The 19,126-nt window shown below is 40.1% G+C and overlaps 1 protein-coding gene across 5 annotated transcripts in view; it reads right to left on the bottom strand.

Moving 5' to 3' along the window:
- The window catches only part of pbl (epithelial cell transforming 2 pebble), a 233,775-nt gene that overhangs the window by 91,029 nt on the left and 123,620 nt on the right, over positions 1-19,126 (bottom strand). For all 5 annotated transcript variants that reach the window (XM_053780057.2, XM_053780056.2, XM_053780055.2 and 2 more), the window contains one exon: positions 18,764-18,971. In XM_053780057.2, coding sequence (XP_053636032.1) covers positions 18,764-18,971 — 208 coding nt within the window. The remainder of the gene's footprint in view (positions 1-18,763; positions 18,972-19,126) is intronic.

Raw genomic sequence — 19,126 nt, 5'->3', positions numbered from 1 at the left:
TTTGAATATTGATGGAATATGCTGTTGGGAGTGGGAATTTGTTATCATTTTGACTGCTGCCTTTTGCTGAGTTATTAGTGGTCTTAGGTGATTTAATGTTGTTGATCCCCATGCACAAATTCCATATGTGAGATAAGAGTAGATGAGTGAATGATACAGTGCAAGGAGAGCCAATTGTGGAACATAGTATTGTATCTTTAATAGTATGCCTACAGTCTTAGAGATTTTCTTGGTTATCTGTTGTATATGTGTCTGGAACTTGAGGTAACTGTCAAGGTGGATTTCTAGGAATTTTCCCTCCATGAGTCTTGTGACGGGTGATCCGTTTAGTGCTATGTTAAGTGGAACATTTGCAGCTTTGTTTCCAAACTGAATGAAGTAGGTTTTGTCAGTATTTAGTGTAAGTTAATTAGTCATCATCTAGGCAGATATTTTCTGTAATTCGGCATTGACTGTGTTGGCAAGTATGACTGGGTTTGGGTGAGAGAAGATGTATGTAGTGTCATCTGCAAATAACACGGGTTTGAGAAGCTGTGATGCATTCGGTGGGTTGTTGATGTAGATGAGAAAGAGGAGTGGTCCAAGGACGCTTCCCTGTGGGACTCCGACTGTGATTGGTTGTGTGGAAGAGTTTGCAACATGTGTGTGCACATATTGGCTTCTGTTGCTAAGGTATGACTTTAGGTAGTTGAGGGAGTGGCCTCTTATACCAGTGTGTTAATTTAGTGTACAGCAGTTCATGTTCGACTGTATCAAAAGCTTCATGTAAATCAATGAAGATTCCCAGAGGGACTTCTTTCTTTTTGAGAGCAGTATATATTACTTCTAGCATGTGTATGATAGCGTCATTTGTGGTTTTATTTTTCCTGAATCCAAACTGACAGGGTTTTAGTATGTTATGTGAGACAAGGTAGGAATAGATCTGTCTATGAATTAATTTTTCAAAGATTTTAGAGAGGAGTGGTAAGTTAGATGTTGGTCTATAGTTATTCAAGTCTTGCCAACACCCGAGCATTCACTTCTCTTACAACTCCATCTATAAATATATTGAACAACCACGGTGACATCACACATCCCTGTCTAAGGCCTACTTTTACTGGGAAATAATCTCCCTCTCGCCTACATACTCTAACCTGAGCCTCACTAACCTCATAAAAACTTTTCATCTCTTTCCATAACCTACCTCCTATTCCATAAATTTGCAAAATCTGCCACAATGCTCCCCTATCCACCCTATCATATGCCTTTTCCAAATCCATAAGTGCCACAAAAACCTTTTTACGCTTATCTGAATACTGTTCACCTATATGTTTCATTGCAAACACTTGGTCTACACACCCCCTACCTTTCCTAAAGCCTCCTTGTTCATCTGCTATCCTGCTCTCCGTCTTATTCATAATTCTTTCAATAACAACTTTACTATACACTTTACCAGGTATACTCAACAGACCTATTCCCCTTTAATTTTTACACTCTCTTTTGTCCCCTTTGTCTTTATACAAAGGAACTATGCATGCTCTCTGCCAATCCCTAGGTACCTTACCCTCTTCCATACATTTATTAAATAAAAACACTAACCCCTCCAAAACTATATCCCCACCTGCTTTTAATATTTCTGTTTTTATCTCATCAATCCCAGCTGCTTTACCCTCTTTAATTCTACTCACTGCCCTATGCACCTCCTCCACACTCACAACTGGTTCTTCCTCAGTCCTTTAAGATGTTATTCCTCCTTGCCCTATAAACAAAATCACAGCTTCCCTAGCTTCATCAACATTTAATAACTCCTCAAAATATTCCCTCCATCATCCTGATACCTCTAACTCTCCATTTAATAACTCTCCTCTCCTATTTTTAACTAACAAATCCATTCTTTCCCTAGGCTTTCTCAACTTATTAATCTCACCCCAAAACTTTTTCTTATTTTCAACAAAATTTGTTGATAACATCTCACCCACTCTCTCATTTTCTCTCTTTTTACATTGCTTCACCACTCTTTTAACCTCTCTTTATCTCTCCATATACTTCTCCCTCTTTGCATCACTTCTACTTTGTAAAAACCTCTCATATGCTAACTTTTTCTCTCTTACTACTCTCTTTACATCACCATTTCACTAATCGTTCTTGTTTCCTCCTGCACTCAGTTTCCTGTAACCACAAACTTCTGCTGAACACTAATAATATATTCTTAAACTTACCCCATATGTCTATATGTTTATATCTTACCGTAACTGCCTCCTCCTTTAGATGATAAACCTTCACTTCTCTCTTACTTGCTGTTTCCATGTTCCTTGTATCCCATCTACCTTTTACTCTCACTGTAGCTACAACTAAAAAGTGGTCTGATATATCTGTGGCCCCTCTATAAACATGTACATCCTAAAGTCTACCCAACAGTCTTTCATCTTTCAAGATGTAGTCCAACAAACTGATGGCATTTCGCCCTACATCATATCTTGTATACTTATTTACCTCTTTTTCTTAAAATATGTGTTACCTATAACCAAACCCCTTTCTATACAAAGTTCAATAAAATGCTCCCCCATTATCATTTACACCTGGCACCCCAAACTTACTTACCACACCCTCTCTAAAGGCTTTTCCTACTTTAGCATTTAGGTCCCTTACCACTATTACTCTCTCACTTGGCTCAAAAGTTCCTATACACTAGCTTAACATCTCCCAAAATCTCTCTCTCCTCTACACTTCTCTCTTCTCCAGGTGCATACACACTTATTATGAACCACTTTTCACATTGATGGCTTTTTCAATACTAATACAGCTATTCAAAAAGTATATACAGCAGAGGTCAGGTGATCTCCTTCCCCCACAAAAAAAAAAAAAAAACCCAGGTTGAAGTCATTTGGTGGAACTGAGTAGAGGGGCTGTTTACTGCATGTGTGAGATGGGTTGGATATGAGAAGATGCCTAACACAAGCCCACAGGTCTATTGCAGTGCTCTTTCCTTCTACTATTGTCTGATGGCAATGTTTTGGTTGAGCAGGAATCACTTTGATTTCAAACACCAGCTTCATGTGATGGTGCATGAAATCAAAATCAACTAAACTGTAGGGGTCATACAACACAAACAAATGTAACAAACAAAAATTTGTTCAAACTTCCTATTATGACTTCATTTTAATGCATTACACATTATTTTTTAAACCAATGTGTTAAAAGAAGAAAAGGTTTATTATTCAACACATCAGCTGTCTCCCACTGTTTCTGATTTAGGTTTAGTTCTTCGTGTATTGATGTACATAAGCTTTGCAACAGTGCTGTATGATAATCAAATGGTATTTTTTTCATAAACATCGAATTGAATTTATACCAAATTTCTTTGAATTATAAATTTTTGTTGTGCTTAGTTAGCAATGATAAGAAGAAAAAGAAGCACACTGATTAATTTTCCATGCTAGAGAAAAAAATCTAATCAGCCCCATGTAAACTTATTCTTCTGGTCTGTGTCATAGTCTGGAATGCGACTATGGAGCTAAATGTTTTTCAAGGCTAAGGGACTGACCACCTCAAAACCACATAAGGAAGGCAGAATTTATCACCTCATCATTAGTCTCCACTTCTGCTGCTGCTTTCTCCAATATTTATCACCCCTGTATTTGACTGAAGAAGCCGGCAAAACGTTTCAACAACGAAGATACTGAACTGTTTTACATGAGTCTTACTCGTCTCCTTGTCAGTTTTGTATACCAGTAACTTAATGATATTACAGTATTTCAATAATTTTTTTTAACATGTTGGCCATTTCCCACCGAGACAGGGTGACCCAAATGAAAGAAAAATCCAAAAGAAAAAACTTCCATCATCATTCAACACTTTCACCATCACTCATACATAATCATTGTCTTTGCAGAGGCGCTCAGATACAACAGCTTAGACGTCCCTCCAAACTGCCAATATCTCAAACCCCTCCTTTAAAATGCAGGCACTGTACTTCTCATTTCCAGGACTCAAGTCCTGCTAACAGGTTTCCCTGAATCCCTTCACAAAATATTACCCTGCTCACACTCCAACACCTCATCAGGTCCCAAAAACCATTCACTCCTATCTAACATGCTTACGCATGCTTACTGGAAGTCCAAGCCCCTCGCCTCTCTCTCTCTCTCTTTCGGGTCGCCCTGCCTTAGTGGGAGATGGCCAACATGTTAAAAAATGTTGCATTTTCCTGGAACTGTTTTACACAATGGTTGGATTGCTATTGTAGTTTCTTAATTTCAAAAACACGCAAGATAACAGAAACATCTTGCTACTTCTACTTACTCTTAGTTAACACTACACATGCATGTACATATACACCTACCATCCGACTTACGACCAAGCTTGGTTCCGACCAACCGGTTGTAAGTCAAAATGGACATAAGTTGAACCTTTGAAAATTGCCGACATACTGGGTAGGGCATAATGTCAAACTTTTCCTATACAAAATACCTACATAGTACTGTATTGTAATATACAATCATTATTTCATTCTTTTTACCATAATTTACTTCTATTGTTATATTTATGTACTGTATATAATGTATACATGGTAGTGAACTGTACTGTAAATTTTGCATCACATACAGTATCATATGTTACTGTTATCTTTGTATTGTCGACACAGTGAATGGGAGAATACCACTGGTAGTGTCATCCTGCCAGAATGTAGTATAACCTATACCCTAAGTAAAGAGAAACAACTCTGGAACATGTATAATACATAGCTGGCTGGCTGGCTGGCCGGGTGGGTGGGTGACTGAATGTGGCTCTCTCTGTATCTCTCTCCCTCTGTATCTCTCTCTCTCTCTCTGTATCTCTTTCTCTCTGCATCTCTATCTCTCTCTCTCTCTGTATCTCTTTCTCTCTGCATCTCTATCTCTCTCTCTCTCTGTATCTCTATCTCTCTCTCTCTGTATCTCTCTCTCTGTATGTCTCTCTCTGTATCTCTCTCTCTGTATCTCTCTCTCTGTATCTCTCTCTCTGTATCTCTCTCTCTGCATCTCTCTCTCTGCATCTCTCTCTCTCTCTCTCTCTGTATCTCTCTCTCTCTGTATCTCTCTCTCTCTCTCTCTCTCTCTCAGGTACACGTAAGTGAAGTTCACACATAGTATAAATTATCTAGAATAACCCAAAAAATTCAGACAAAGTGCTATACAGTGGATCTGTGCTCCAGTACCCTAAATTAATAATAATATTAATAATTATTATTATTATTACAATTATACATATTTTTTTTTTTATTATCACACCGGCCGATTCCCACCAAGGCAGGGTGGCCCGAAAAAGAAAAACTTTCACCATCATTCACTCCATCACTGTCTTGCCAGAAGGGTGCTTTACACTACAGTTTTTAAACTGCAACATTAACACCCCTCCTTCAGAGTGCAGGCACTGTACTTCCCATCTCCAGGACTCAAGTCCGGCCTGCCGGTTTCCCTGAATCCCTTCATAAATGTTACTTTGCTCACACTCCAACAGCACGTCAAGTATTAAAAACCATTTGTCTCCATTCACTCCTATCAAACACGCTCACGCATGCCTGCTGGAAGTCCAAGCCCCTCGCACACAAAACCTCCTTTACCCCCTCCCTCCAACCCTTCCTAGGCCGACCCCTACCCCGCCTTCCTTCCACTACAGACTGATACACTCTTGAAGTCATTCTGTTTCGCTCCATTCTCTCTACATGTCCGAACCACCTCAACAACCCTTCCTCAGCCCTCTGGACAACAGTTTTGGTAATCCCGCACCTCCTCCTAACTTCCAAACTACGAATTCTCTGCATTATATTCACACCACACATTGCCCTCAGACATGACATCTCCACTGCCTCCAGCCTTCTCCTCGCTGCAACATTCATCACCCACGCTTCACACCCATATAAGAGCGTTGGTAAAACTATACTCTCATACATTCCCCTCTTTGCCTCCAAGGACAAAGTTCTTTGTCTCCACAGACTCCTAAGTGCACCACTCACTCTTTTTCCCTCATCAATTCTATGATTCACCTCATCTTTCATAGACCCATCCGCTGACACGTCCACTCCCAAATATCTGAATACGTTCACCTCCTCCTATTATTATTAAACTATAATATAATAATCGTGTCCACTCATTACTTACCTCAAAATATCTGTAGTCTTAATGTAGAGTGAGAGGTGAGTAAACAAGATTAAATGAATAAACGAATTAGAGTGTAGAAGGTTGGCGAGTTATGTAAACAAACGTTGTTGTTGTTACCAGCCTGGACAAGAATGGTTTCTGTTCACTCTGTCAAGCCGACCAGAAAACATCCCATATTTGTTAATTTATATGTTTATATGTTATGTAGCATGTTTATTATATAATTTTGAAAAAGAAATCATAGATGGATAAACCAAAATGTCTATATCAACATTTTACACACATTTAATGCACCTCAGTGATTATTATTGTGTTATTATCATTATTAATATGGCGTCTTCAAGACCAATTACGCTCTTAAAGAGTGGCTCCGAGACACACACAGGTAGACAGAAAGACAGACACACAGGTAGACAGAAAGACAAACACAGGTAGAAAGACACACAGGTAGACAGAAAGACACACACAGTTAGACAAAGACAGACACACAAGTAGACAGACACACAGGTAGACATAAAGACAGACACACAGGTAGACAGAAAGACAAACACAGGTAGACAAAGACACACAGGTAGACAGAAAGACACACACAGTTAGACAAAGACAGACACACAAGTAGACAGACACACAGGTAGACAAAGACAGACACACAGGTAGACAAAGACAAACACAGGTAGACAGAAACACACACAGGTAGACAGAAAGACACACACAGTTAGACATAAAAACAGACACACAGGTAGACATAAAGACAGACACACAGGTAGACAGAAAGACAGATACACAGGTAGACAGACAGATAAACAGACACACAGAGATACACAGATATACAGGCAGACAGATACAGACAGGTTTATGTGCAACAGTGAAAACAAATAGAGAGTTGGAGAGTAAGAGCCTTTCTTGCCACAATCTCCAGTGCAAGATTCAGACTTCATCTTAGGGGCCATGGTGAAATTTACTGTCCAGTTAGTACAGTTAATACAGTATGATGATGCTGATAGGGAAGGGTTACTCAAACTGATGCTGCCTGCATGACGCATTGCTGCCGCGAGTATTGTCAAATATTGTACAGCGGTGTGTATCAGCCGGCCCAGCCCAGCTGCCAGATGCACAGTCGTAAGTCGAGTGGACGTATCTCGAGCAGGCAGTAAGTCGGATGGTAGGTGTACAGTGGTACCTTGACTTACAAGTAATTCGTTCCATGACTGAGCTCGTAACTCAATCTGCTCATATCAAATCAATTTTTCTCATTGAAATTAAGTGAAATACCATTAATTCATTCCAGCAGAATTCCTGGCTCACGGGAGGCAGGAGAAAATACTTCAATATAACGCTAATATCAACTCAACGGCTTAATTATCTATCATAATTGATCTTTTTCTTTCTTCTTTCAACACACCGGCCGTATCCCACCGAGGCGGGGTGGCCCAAAAGGAAAAACGAAAGTTTCTCCTTTTAAATTTAGTAATATATACAGGAGAAGGGGTTACTAGCCCCTTGCTCCCGGCATTTTAGTCGCCTCTTACGACATGCATGGCTTACAGAGAAAGAATTCTGTTCCACTTCCCCATGGAGATAAGAGGAAATAAACAAGAACAAGAATTAGAAAGAAAATAGAAGAAAACCCAGAGGGGTGTGTATATATATGCTTGTACATGTTTGTGTAGTGTGACCTAAGTGTAAGTAGAAGTAGCAAGACTTACCTATAATCTTGCATATTTATGAGACAGACAAAAGACACCAGCAATCCTACCATCATGTAAAACAATTACAGGCTTTCGTTTTACACTCACTTGGCAGGACGGTAGTACCTCCCTGGGTGGTTGCTGTCTACCAACCTACTACCTACAATAATTGATCTCACATGACATAATAAACAATGACTCAAGAAAACTTAATGACACGATTGCAAACAAACCATACCCCCGGCCGGGATTGAACCCGCGGTCATAGAGTCTCAAAACTCCAGCCCGTCGCGTTAGCCACTAGACCAGCTAGCCACAATAAGATTCATCCAACTAGGTATACAGTGGACCCCCGGTTAACGATATTTTTTCATTCCAGAAGTATGTTCAGGTGCCAGTACTGACCGAATTTGTTCCCATAAGGAATATTGTGAAGTAGATTAGTCCATTTCAGACCCACAAACATACACGTACAAACGCACTTACATAAATACACTTACATAATTGGTCGCATTCGGAGGTAATCGTTATGCGGGGATCCACTGTATTTCTACACCATAGGAAGGTTAGCACAGGCACCACTGTGACAACAAATGCAAGTTTTTACAGACGAATCTCCAGCTAGCGTGGCCGTGACGAACTCTAGCTAAAGTCCCTTCACTGCCGTCAACATGACTCAAGAAATCGTAATGACACGATTGCAAACAAACCATACCCCCGGCCGGGATTGAACCCGCGGTCATAGAGTCTCAAAACTCCAGCCCGTCGCGTTAGCCACTAGACCAGCTAGCCACAATACGATTCATCCAACTAGGTATATTTCTACACCATAGGAAGGTTAGCACAGGCACCACTGTGACCACAAATGCAAGTTTTTACAGACGAATCTCCAGCTAGCGTGGCCGGGGGTATGGTTTGTTTGCAATCGTGTCATTACGATTTCTTGAGTCATGTTGACGGCAGTGAAGGGACTTGAGCTAGAGTTCGTCACGGCCACACTAGCTGGAGATTCGTCTGTAAAAACTTGCATTTGTGCTCACAGTGGTGCCTGTGCTAACCTTCCTATGGTGTAGAAATATACCTAGTTGGATGAATCTTATTGTGGCTAGCTGGTCTAGTGGCTAACGCGACGGGCTGGAGTTTTGAGACTCTATGACCGCGGGTTCAATACCGGCCGGGGGTATGGTTTGATAATAAACAATATAAGTAACATAGAAACATTATAGGTAGTAGGTTGGTAGACAGCAACCACTCTGGGAGGTACTACCATCCTACAAAGTGAGTGTAGAGAGGAAGCTTGTATTTTGTTTTGCATGATGGCAGGATTGCTGGCGTCTTTTGTCTGTCTCATAAACATGCAAGATTTCAGGTACGTCTTGCTACTTTTACTTACACTTAGATCACACTACACATACATGTTTTTTTTTTTTTTTTTCAACAAGTCGGCCGTCTCCCACCGAGGCAGGGTGACCCAAAAAAAGAAAGAAAATCCCCAAAAAGAAAATACTTTCATCATCATTCAACACTTTCACCACACTCGCACATTATCACTGTTTTTGCAGAGGTGCTCAGAATATAACAGTCTAGAAGCATACACATATAAAGATACACAACATATCCCTCCAAACTGCCAATATCCCAAACCCCTCCTTTAAAGTGCAGGCATTGTACTTCCCATTTCCAGGACTCAAGTCCGATTATATGAAAATAACATACATGTACAAGCATATATATACACACCCCTCTAGGCTTTCTTCTATTTTCTCTTTGGTTTTTGTTCTTGTTTATTTCCTCTTACCTCCATGGGAAAGTGGAACAGAATTCTTCCTCTGTAAGCCATGCGTGTTGTAAAAGGCGACTAAAATGCCGGGAGCAAGGGGCTAGCAACCTCTTCTCCTGTATAAATTACTAAATTTAAAAAGAGAAACTTTTGTTTTTCTTTTTGGGCCACCCTGCCTTGGTGGGATACGGCCGATTTGTTGAAAGAAAGAAAAAGAAGTTCTTATTCTTACTGCTTTTCCTTTCATATCCATGGGGAAGTGGAATAAGAATCTTCCCTACGTAAGCCATGCGTGTTGTAAAACTCAACTATAGTAATCCATTTCCTCGTATAGCTTACTAAAAAGAAAAAGAAGAAAACTGTCAAAGAGGGATGTCTGAATGTGCATGGTTGTTATGTGAATGATAAGAAAGATATGATTGTGGATGCTATGAATGAAAAGAAGCTGAAAGTCCTGGCTTTAAGTGAAACAAAGCTGAAGGGGATAGGAGAGTTTCAGTGAGGAGAAATAAAAGGGATTAGGCCAGGGGTTTCAAATAGAGTTAGAGCTAAAGAAGGAGTAGCAATAATATTGAAGGATAAGATATGGATAAGATACCATCTTTTAGGAGTGAAGAGGAGCAGAATGTAAGTGTGGGGGAGGTACGTGAGGCATTACGTAGAATGAAAGGGGGTAAAGCAGCTGGAACTGATGGGATCATGACAGAAATGTTGAAAGCAGGGGGGGATATAGTGTTGGAGTGGTTGGTACTTTTGTTTAATAAATGTATGAAAGACGGGAAGGTACCTAGGGACTGCTTGACAGAGTAGAGAACAGAGCAAGACGTCTCATCTCTCGCCTGGACCCATCCTGGATAGATCTGTCATTTCAGCAGAGCCTTCAACATAGGAGGGATGTGGATGGCCTTACTGTTATGTACAAGACCAATATTGTCAAAACACCACACTTGGATCCACTTCGAGGACAGCGTGAAACAAGCTTTTATGCCACAAGACGGGCAGAAAGCAGCAACTTCACTCTGGCTGTACCCTTCTCCAGAACATCACTCCATTTGAGATCATACATACCCAGGATGACTCGAGTATGGAACACATTTGTACAGCATAATGATGTCAACGAGATAAAGTCAGTTGATCAAATGAAAATGCTGGCCCACAGATGGCTCCAACTTCATCCTGTTCCCTACTTGTATGTCTCATAACAATAAAAATGCTTTCAAATGAGCTGATGTAGGTAACAGCTCTTAGCTTGCCAATAAAGTTAGGAATCCTTAACCTGTAAATAGCTTGTCAATAAAGTTAGGGATCCTTAACCTTGTCAAACCCTGTGTAAAAAAAAAAAAAAAAAAAAAACATGTATAGTCCCTTCATATAAAGGGGAGGGAGACAAAAGAGATTGTAAAAATTATAGAGGAATAAGTTTACTGAGTATAGGTAGTAGGTTGGTAGACAGCAACCGCCCAGGGAGGTACTACCGTCCTGCCAAGTGAGTGTAAAACGAAAGCCTGTAATTGTTTTACATGATAGTAGGATTGCTGGTGTCCTTTTTTTCTGTCTCATGAACATGCAAGATTTCAGGTACGTCTTGCTACTTCTACTTACACTTAGGTCACACTACACATACATGTACAACACATATATACACAGCCCTCTGGGTTTTCTTCTATTTTCTTTCTAGTTCTTATTCTTGTTTATTTCCTCTTATCTCCATGGGGAAGTGGAACAGAATTCTTCCTCCGTAAGCCATGCGTGTTGTAAGAGGCGACTAAAATGCCGGGAGCAAGGGGCTAGTAACCTCTTCTCCTGTATATATTACTAAATGTAAAAGGAGAAACTTTCGTTTTTCCTTTTGGGCCACCCCACCTCGGTGGGATACGGCCGGTATGTTGAAAGAAAGAAGTTTACTGAGTATACCAGGAAAAGTGTACGGTAGGGTTATTATTGAAAGAATTAGAGGTAAGACAGAATGTAGGATTGCGTATGAGCAAGGAGATTTCAGAGTGGGTAGGGGATGTGTAGATCAAGTGTTTACATTGAAGCATATATGTGAACAGTATTTAGATAAAGGTAGGGAAGTTTTTATTGCATTTATGGATTTAGAAAAGGCATATGATAGAGTGGATAGGGGAGCAATGTGGCAGATGTTGCAAGTATATGGAATAGGGGGTGAGTTACTAAATGCTGTATAGAGTTTTTATGAGGATAGTGAGGCTCAGGTTAGGGTGTGTAGAAGAGAGGGATAGTGAGGCTCAGGTTAGGGTGTGTAGAAGAAAGGGAGACTATTTCCCAGTAAAAGTAGGTCTTAGACAGGGATGTGTAATGTCACCATGGTTGTTTAATATATTTATAGATGGGGTTGTAAAAGAAGTAAATGCTAGGGTGTTTGGGAGAGGGGTGGGATTAAATTATGGGGAATCAAATGCAAAATGGGAATTGACACAGTTACTTTTTGCTGATGATACTGTGCTTATGGGAGATTCTAAAGAAAAATTGCAAAGGTTAGTGGATGAGTTTGGGAGTGTGTGTAAAGGTAGAAAGTTGAAAGTGAACATAGAAAAGAGTAAGGTGATGAGGGTATCAAATGATTTAGATAAAGAAAAATTGGATATCAAATTGGGGAGGAGGAGTATGGAAGAAGTGAATGTTTTCAGATACTTGGGAGTTGACGTGTCGGCGGATGGATTTATGAAGGATGAGGTTAATCATAGAATTGATGAAGGAAAAAAGGCGAGTGGTGCATTGAGGTATATGTGGAGTCAAAAAACGTTATCTATGGAGGCAAAGAAGGGAATGTATGAAAGTATAGTAGTACCAACACTCTTATATGGGTGTGAAGCTTGGGTTGTGAATGCAGCAGCGAGGAGGCGGTTGGAGGCAGTGGAAATGTCCTGTCTAAGGGCAATGTGTGGTGTAAATATTATGCAGAAAATTCGAAGTGTGGAAATTAGGAGAAGGTGTGGAGTTAATAAAAGTATTAGTCAGAGGGCTGAAGAGGGTTTGTTGAGGTGGTTTGGTCATTTAGAGAGAATGGATCAAAGTAGAATGACATGGAGAGCATTTAAATCTGTAGAAGGAAGGCGGGGTAGGAGTCGTCCTCGAAAAGGTTGGAAGGAAGGGGTAAGGGAGGTTTTGTGGGCGAGGGGCTTGGACTTCCAGCAGGCGCACATGAGCGTGTTCGATAGGAGTGAATGGAGACGAATGGTATTTAGGACTTGATGATCTGTTGGAGTGTGAGCAGGGTAATATTTATTGAAGGGATTCAGGGAAACCGGTTATTTTTATATAGCCGGACTCGAGTCCTGGAAATGGGAAGTACAATGCCTGCACTCTAAAGGAGGGGTTCGGGATATTGGCAGTTTGGAGGGATATGTTGTGTATCTTTATACGTATATGCTTCTAAACTGTTGTGTTCTGAGCACCTCTGCAAAAACAGTGATTATGTGTGAGTGAGGTGAAAGTGTTGAATGATGAAAGCATTTTCTTTTTGGGGATTTTCTTTCTTTTTGGGTCACCCTGCCTCGGTGGGAGATGGCCGACTTGTTGAGAGAAAAAAAAAAAAAAGATATGGAAGGAAAAGAGGGAATATAAATGTATAAATTCAATGATTATAAGGAGTAAATTAAGAGTTGGATGTGAAAAGTGGGTTATAGTAAGTGCTTATGCACCTAGAGAAGAGAGAAGTGTAGAGGAGAGAGAAAGATTTTGGGAAATGTTGAGTGAGTGCGTGGGGAGTTCTTAATTCAGTGAGAGAGTGCTTGTGGTTGGGGATCTGAATGCTAAAGTGGGTAAAAATATTGTGGAGGGAGTAGTAGGTAAATCTGGGGTGCCAGGGATAAATGAAAATGGGGAGCCTTTAACTGAGCTATGTACAGAAAGAGGTTTGGTAATAAGTAATACATATTTTATGAAAAAGATGATAAATAAGTATGTATATAAGGTATGATATAGCACATAATGAAAGTAGTTTGTTGGACTATGTATTGGTGGATAAAAGGTTGATGGGTAGGCTAAGGGAGGAAGAAATTAGGGTGAGATATTAGCAACTATTGGCAGAAAGGTTGGCTAATGCAATTATGAATAATGGGAAGGGGGGGGGTGAAGAGGGTTGGGATAGTTTTAAAAATGCAGTACAGTATTAGAATGTGGGGCAGAAGTCTGTGGCTATTGGAGGGTGGGTGCAGGATGAAAGGGAGTGACTAGTGGAATGATGAAGTAAAGGGTGTGATAAAAGAGAAAAAGGTAGTTTATGAGAGGTTTTTACAAAACAGAAGTGGTATAAGAAGAGTAGAGTATATGGAGAGTAAAAGAATGGTGAAGAAAGTGGTGAGAGAGTGCAAAAGGAGAGCAGATGAGTGGGAGAGGCACTGTCAAGAAATTCTGATGAAAATAAGAAAAAATTTTGGAGCAAGATAAACAAGCTAAGAAAGCCTAGGGGACAAATGGATTTGTCAGTTAAAAACAGAGTAGGGGAGTTAGTAGATGGGGAGCTGGAGGTATTGGGTAGATGGCGGAAATATTTTGAAGAACTTTTAAATGTCGATGAAGAAAGGGAGGTGGTAATTTCATGTACTGGCCAGGGAGGTATCACATCTTTTAGGAGTGAAGAGCAGAATGCAAGTGTGGGGGAGGTGTGTGAGGCATAACGTAAAACAGCTGGAACTGACAGGATGAAGACAGAAATGTTAAAAGCAGGGGGGATATAGTGTTGGAGTGGTTGGTATTTTTGTTTAATAAATGTATGAAAGAGGGGAAGGTACCTAGGGATTGGCAGTGTGTATAGTTCCTTTATATAAAGAGAAGGGAGATAAAAGAGATTGTAAAAATTATAAGGGAATAAGTTTACTGAGAGAGTTAGAGCAAAGGAAGGGGTAGCAGTAATGTTGAATGATCAGTTATGGAAGGAGAAAAGAGAATATGAATGTGTAAATTCAAGAATTATGTGGATTAAAGTAAAGGTTGGATGCAAGAAGTGGGTCATAATAAGCGTGTATGCACCTGGAGAAGAGAGGAATGCAGAGGAGAGAGAGAGATTTTGGGTGATGTTAAGTGAATGTATAGGAGCCTTTGAACCAAGTGAGAGAGTAATTGTGGTAGGGGACCTGAATGCTAAAGTAGGAGAAACTTTTAGAGAGGGTGTGGTAGGTAAGTTTGGGGTGCCAGGTGTAAATGATAATGGGAGCCCTCTGATTGAACTTTGTATAGAAAGGGGTTTAGTTATAGGTAATACATATTTTAAGAAAAAGAGGATAAATAAGTATACAAGATATGATGTAGGGCGAAATGACAGTAGTTTGTTGGATTATGTATTGGTAGATAAAAGACTGTTGAGTAGACTTCAGGATGTACATGTTTATAGAGGGGCCACAGATATATTAGATCACTTTCTAGTTGTAGCTACACTGAGAGTAAAAGGTAGATGGGATACAAGGAGAATAGAAGCATCAGGGAAGAGAGAGGTGAAGGTTTATAAACTAAAAGAGGAGGCAGTTAGGGTAAGATATAAACAGCTATTGGAGGATAGATGGGCTAATGAGAGCATAGGCAATGGGGTCGAAGAGGTATGGGGTAGGTTTAAAAATGTAGTGTTAGAGTGTTCAGCAGAAGTTTGTGGTTACAGGAAAGTGGGTGCGGGAGGGAAGAGGAGCGATTGGTGGAATGATGATGTGAAGAGAGTAGTAAGGGAGAAAAAGTTAGCATATGAGAAGTTTTTACAAAGTAGAAGTGATGCAAGGAGGGAAGAGTATATGGAGAAAAAGAGAGAGGTTAAGAGAGTGGTGAAGCAATGTAAAAAGAGAGCAAATGAGAGAGTGGGTGAGATGTTATCAACAAATTTTGTTGAAAATAAGAAAAAGTTTTGGAGTGAGATTAACAAGTTAAGAAAGATTAGAGAACAAATGGATTTGTCAGTTAAAAATAGGAGAGGAGAGTTATTAAATGGAGAGTTAGAGGTATTGGGAAGATGGAGGGAATATTTTGAGGAATTGTTAAATGTTGATGAAGATAGGGAAGCTGTGATTTCATGTATAGGGCAAGGAGGAACAACATCTTGTAGGAGTGAGGAAGAGCCAGTTGTGAGTGTGGGGGAAATTCGTGAGGCAGTAGGTAAAATGAAAGGGGGTAAGGCAGCCGGGATTGATGGGATAGATAGAAATGTTAAAAGCAGGTGGGGATATAGTTTTGGAGTGGTTGGTGCAATTATTTAATAAATGTATGGAAGAGGGTAAGGTACCTAGGGATTGGCAGAGAGCATGCATAGTTCCTTTGTATAAAGGCAAAGGGGATAAAAGAGAGTGCAAAAATTATAGGGGGATAAGTCTGTTGAGTATACCTGGCAAAGTGTATGGTAGAGTTATTATTGAAAGAATTAAGAGTAAGATGGAGAATAGGATAGCAGATGAACAAGGAGGCTTTAGGAAAGGTAGGGGGTGTGTGGACCAGGTGTTTACAGTGAAACATATAAGTGAACAGTATTTAGATAAGGCTAAAGAGGTCTTTGTGGCATTTATGGATTTGGAAAAGGCGTATGACAGGGTGGATAGGGAGGCAATGTGGCAGATGTTGCAGGTGTATGGTGTAGGAGGTAGGTTACTGAAAGCAGTGAAGAGTTTTTACGAGGATAGTGAGGCTCAAGTTAGAGTATGTAGGAAAGAGGGAAATTATTTCCCAGTAAAAGTAGACCTTAGACAAGGATGTGTGATGTCACCGTGGTTGTTTAATATATTTATAGATGGGGTTGTAAGAGAAGTAAATGCGAGGGTCTTGGCAAGAGGCGTGGAGTTAAAAGATAAAGAATCACACATAAAGTGGGAGTTGTCACAGTTGCTCTTTGCTGATGACACTGTGCTCTTGGGAGATTTTGAAGAGAAGTTGCAGAGATTGTGCAAAAGAAGAAAATTAAAAGTGAATACAGGAAAGAGTAAGGTTATGAGGATAACAAAAAGATTAGGTGATGAAAGATTGGATATCAGATTGGAGGGAGAGAGTATGGAGGAGGTGAATGTATTCAGATATTTGGGAGTGGACATGTCAGCGGATGGGTCTATGAAAGATGAGGTGAATCATAGAATTGATGAGGGGAAAAGGGTGAGTGGTGCACTTAGGAGTCTGTGGAGACAAAGAACTTTGTCCTTGGAGGCAAAGAGGGGAATGTATGAGAGTATAGTTTTACCAACGCTCTTATATGGGTGTGAAGCATGGGTGATGAATGTTGCAGCGAGGAGAAGGCTGGAGGCAGTGGAGATGTCATGTCTGAGAGCAATGTGTGGTGTGAATATAATGCAGAGAATTCGTAGTTTGGAAGTTAGGAGGAGGTGCGGGATTACCAAAACTGTTGTCCAGAGGGCTGAGGAAGGGTTGTTGAGGTGGTTCGGACATGTGGAGAGAATGGAGCGAAACAGAATAACTTCAAGAGTGTATCAGTCTGTAGTGGAAGGAAGGCGGGGTAGGGGTCGGCCTAGGAAAGGTTGGAGGGAGGGGGTACAGGAGGTTTTGTGTGCGAGGGGCTTGGACTTCCAGCAGGCATGCGTGAGCGTGTTTGATAGGAGTGAATGGAGACAAATGGTTTTTAATACTTGACGTGCTGTTGGAGTGTGAGCAAAGTAACATTTAAGAAGGGGTTCAGGGAAACCGGCAGGCCGGACTTGAGTCCTGGAGATGGGAAGTACAGTGCCTGCACTCTGAAGGAGGGGTGTTAATGTTGCAGTTTAAAAACTGTAGTGTAAAGCACCCTTCTGGCAAGACAGTGATGGAGTGAATGATGGTGAAAGTTTTTCTTTTTCGGGCCACCCTGCCTTGGTGGGAATCGGCCAGTGTGATAATAAAAAAATAAAAAGTTTACTGAGTATACCAGGTAAAGTGTACAGTAAGGTTATTATTGAAAGAATTAGAGGTAAGACAGAGAGTAGGATTGCAGATGATCAAGGGCTTAGATAGGGTAGGGGATGTGTAGATCTAGTGTTTACATTAAAACATATATGTGAACAGTATTTAGATAAAAGAAGGGAAGTTTTCATTGCATTTATGGATTTAGAAAAGGCATATGATATAGTGGATAGGGGAGCAATATGGCAGATGTTACAGAGGCGCAAAGACAGTGATATGCATGAGTGAGGTGAAAGTGTTGAATGAAAACAAAAATATTTTCCTTTTGGGGATTTTTTCGTTCTTTTTGGGTCACCCTGCCTCGGTGGGAGACAGCTGACTTGAGGAAAAAAAAAGATATATACTCTAGAATGAATAAAATATTTCATTTTTTGACGAGTGGTGGCAGCCACTCCTAAGGTAAAAATAATTATCGCTCTGACAATATCTTCCCATTCTTGCCCTTCTGAGGTCTTTTAAGAGAAAACGAAGTGTTTGTGAGGCTAACTGCACTACATCACTAGTTTCATGAGGAAAACACTGAAACAAGATAGATTTTCTCGTGTTTTTCTATGATTTCATGCTTTAATTCAATGGGCATCATCCTCCTCCTCTTCTCAGCACTGCCCTTTGCACTTACTTTCTTAGGACCCATGGTTAGACAAAAGAAATTTGGCAAAATAACTGCACAAAAAGCACAAAACTCTGGGCAGATGTTGTGGCGTTCGCTGCGCCAACTAGTGGCAGCATATCTGAAGGTCGCTCATAACTCGGATTTTGGCTTGCAATTCAAAGGAAAAAATCGACTGAGCAACGGCTCGTAACTCTGAAAACTCATAATTTGGGGCACTTGTAAGTCAAGGTACCACTATATATGTATACACACCCATCTGAACTTTCTTCTATTTTCTTAATTCTTGCTCTTATTTATTTCCTTTTACCTATACAAGGAAGCAGAAAAGAATTCATCCCCCATAATCTTTGTGTGTTGTAAGAGTCAACTAAAATGCCAGGAACAACAGCCTAGTAACCCCTTCTCCTGTGTAAATTACTAAATCTAAAAAGGAGAAAACTTTCCTTTCCTCTTTTTTGGGTCACACTGCCTCAGTAGAATATGGCTGGTATTGAAAAAAAAAATGTATTTTCTCAAAAATCTACATTATTCACTTATGACCCAAATTTTGCAACACTAGATAAAAGTATGTTCAATCTTTCCACTGCAGAACTTCGATTACACCTGTTATCAGAGACTATATATAATAAATTATGCTATGATTTACAAAAATACTTTCCCCTCTAGTAAAGAGTTATCAACTTACCATTAATAAGTAGGCTCATGGAAGGCAATCTCTGAACCGGTCTGATCATGAGTTCCTGTAAGCTCTGTCGACCACACTCTGGCTTATTTTGGGCAATTTTGAGAAATGCATGAAATCTTGGTCGTTCCATGGAGATTTTCTGCAACATCTCTTTCATATTTTCAAAGAAGTTGATGAAAGGTGGATAAGCTTTTTCTAAGTCAGTGGACTGTAATAAAAAAAAATAGTATTTTAAAGTACTTGTTGCTCATCTGTTTAAAAGATTATTAATCAATATTAGATATTAAATTTATGATAAAAAATTCTATTTCAAATACTAAAAGTATTATACATTAGAACCCCCGTATCCTCTCATTCGGTATC

The sequence above is a fragment of the Cherax quadricarinatus genome, chromosome 27 (genome assembly GCF_038502225.1).
Source record: "Cherax quadricarinatus isolate ZL_2023a chromosome 27, ASM3850222v1, whole genome shotgun sequence".
Lineage (NCBI taxonomy): Eukaryota > Metazoa > Arthropoda > Malacostraca > Decapoda > Parastacidae > Cherax > Cherax quadricarinatus.
This window is presented reverse-complemented; position numbering and strand designations above follow the sequence as displayed.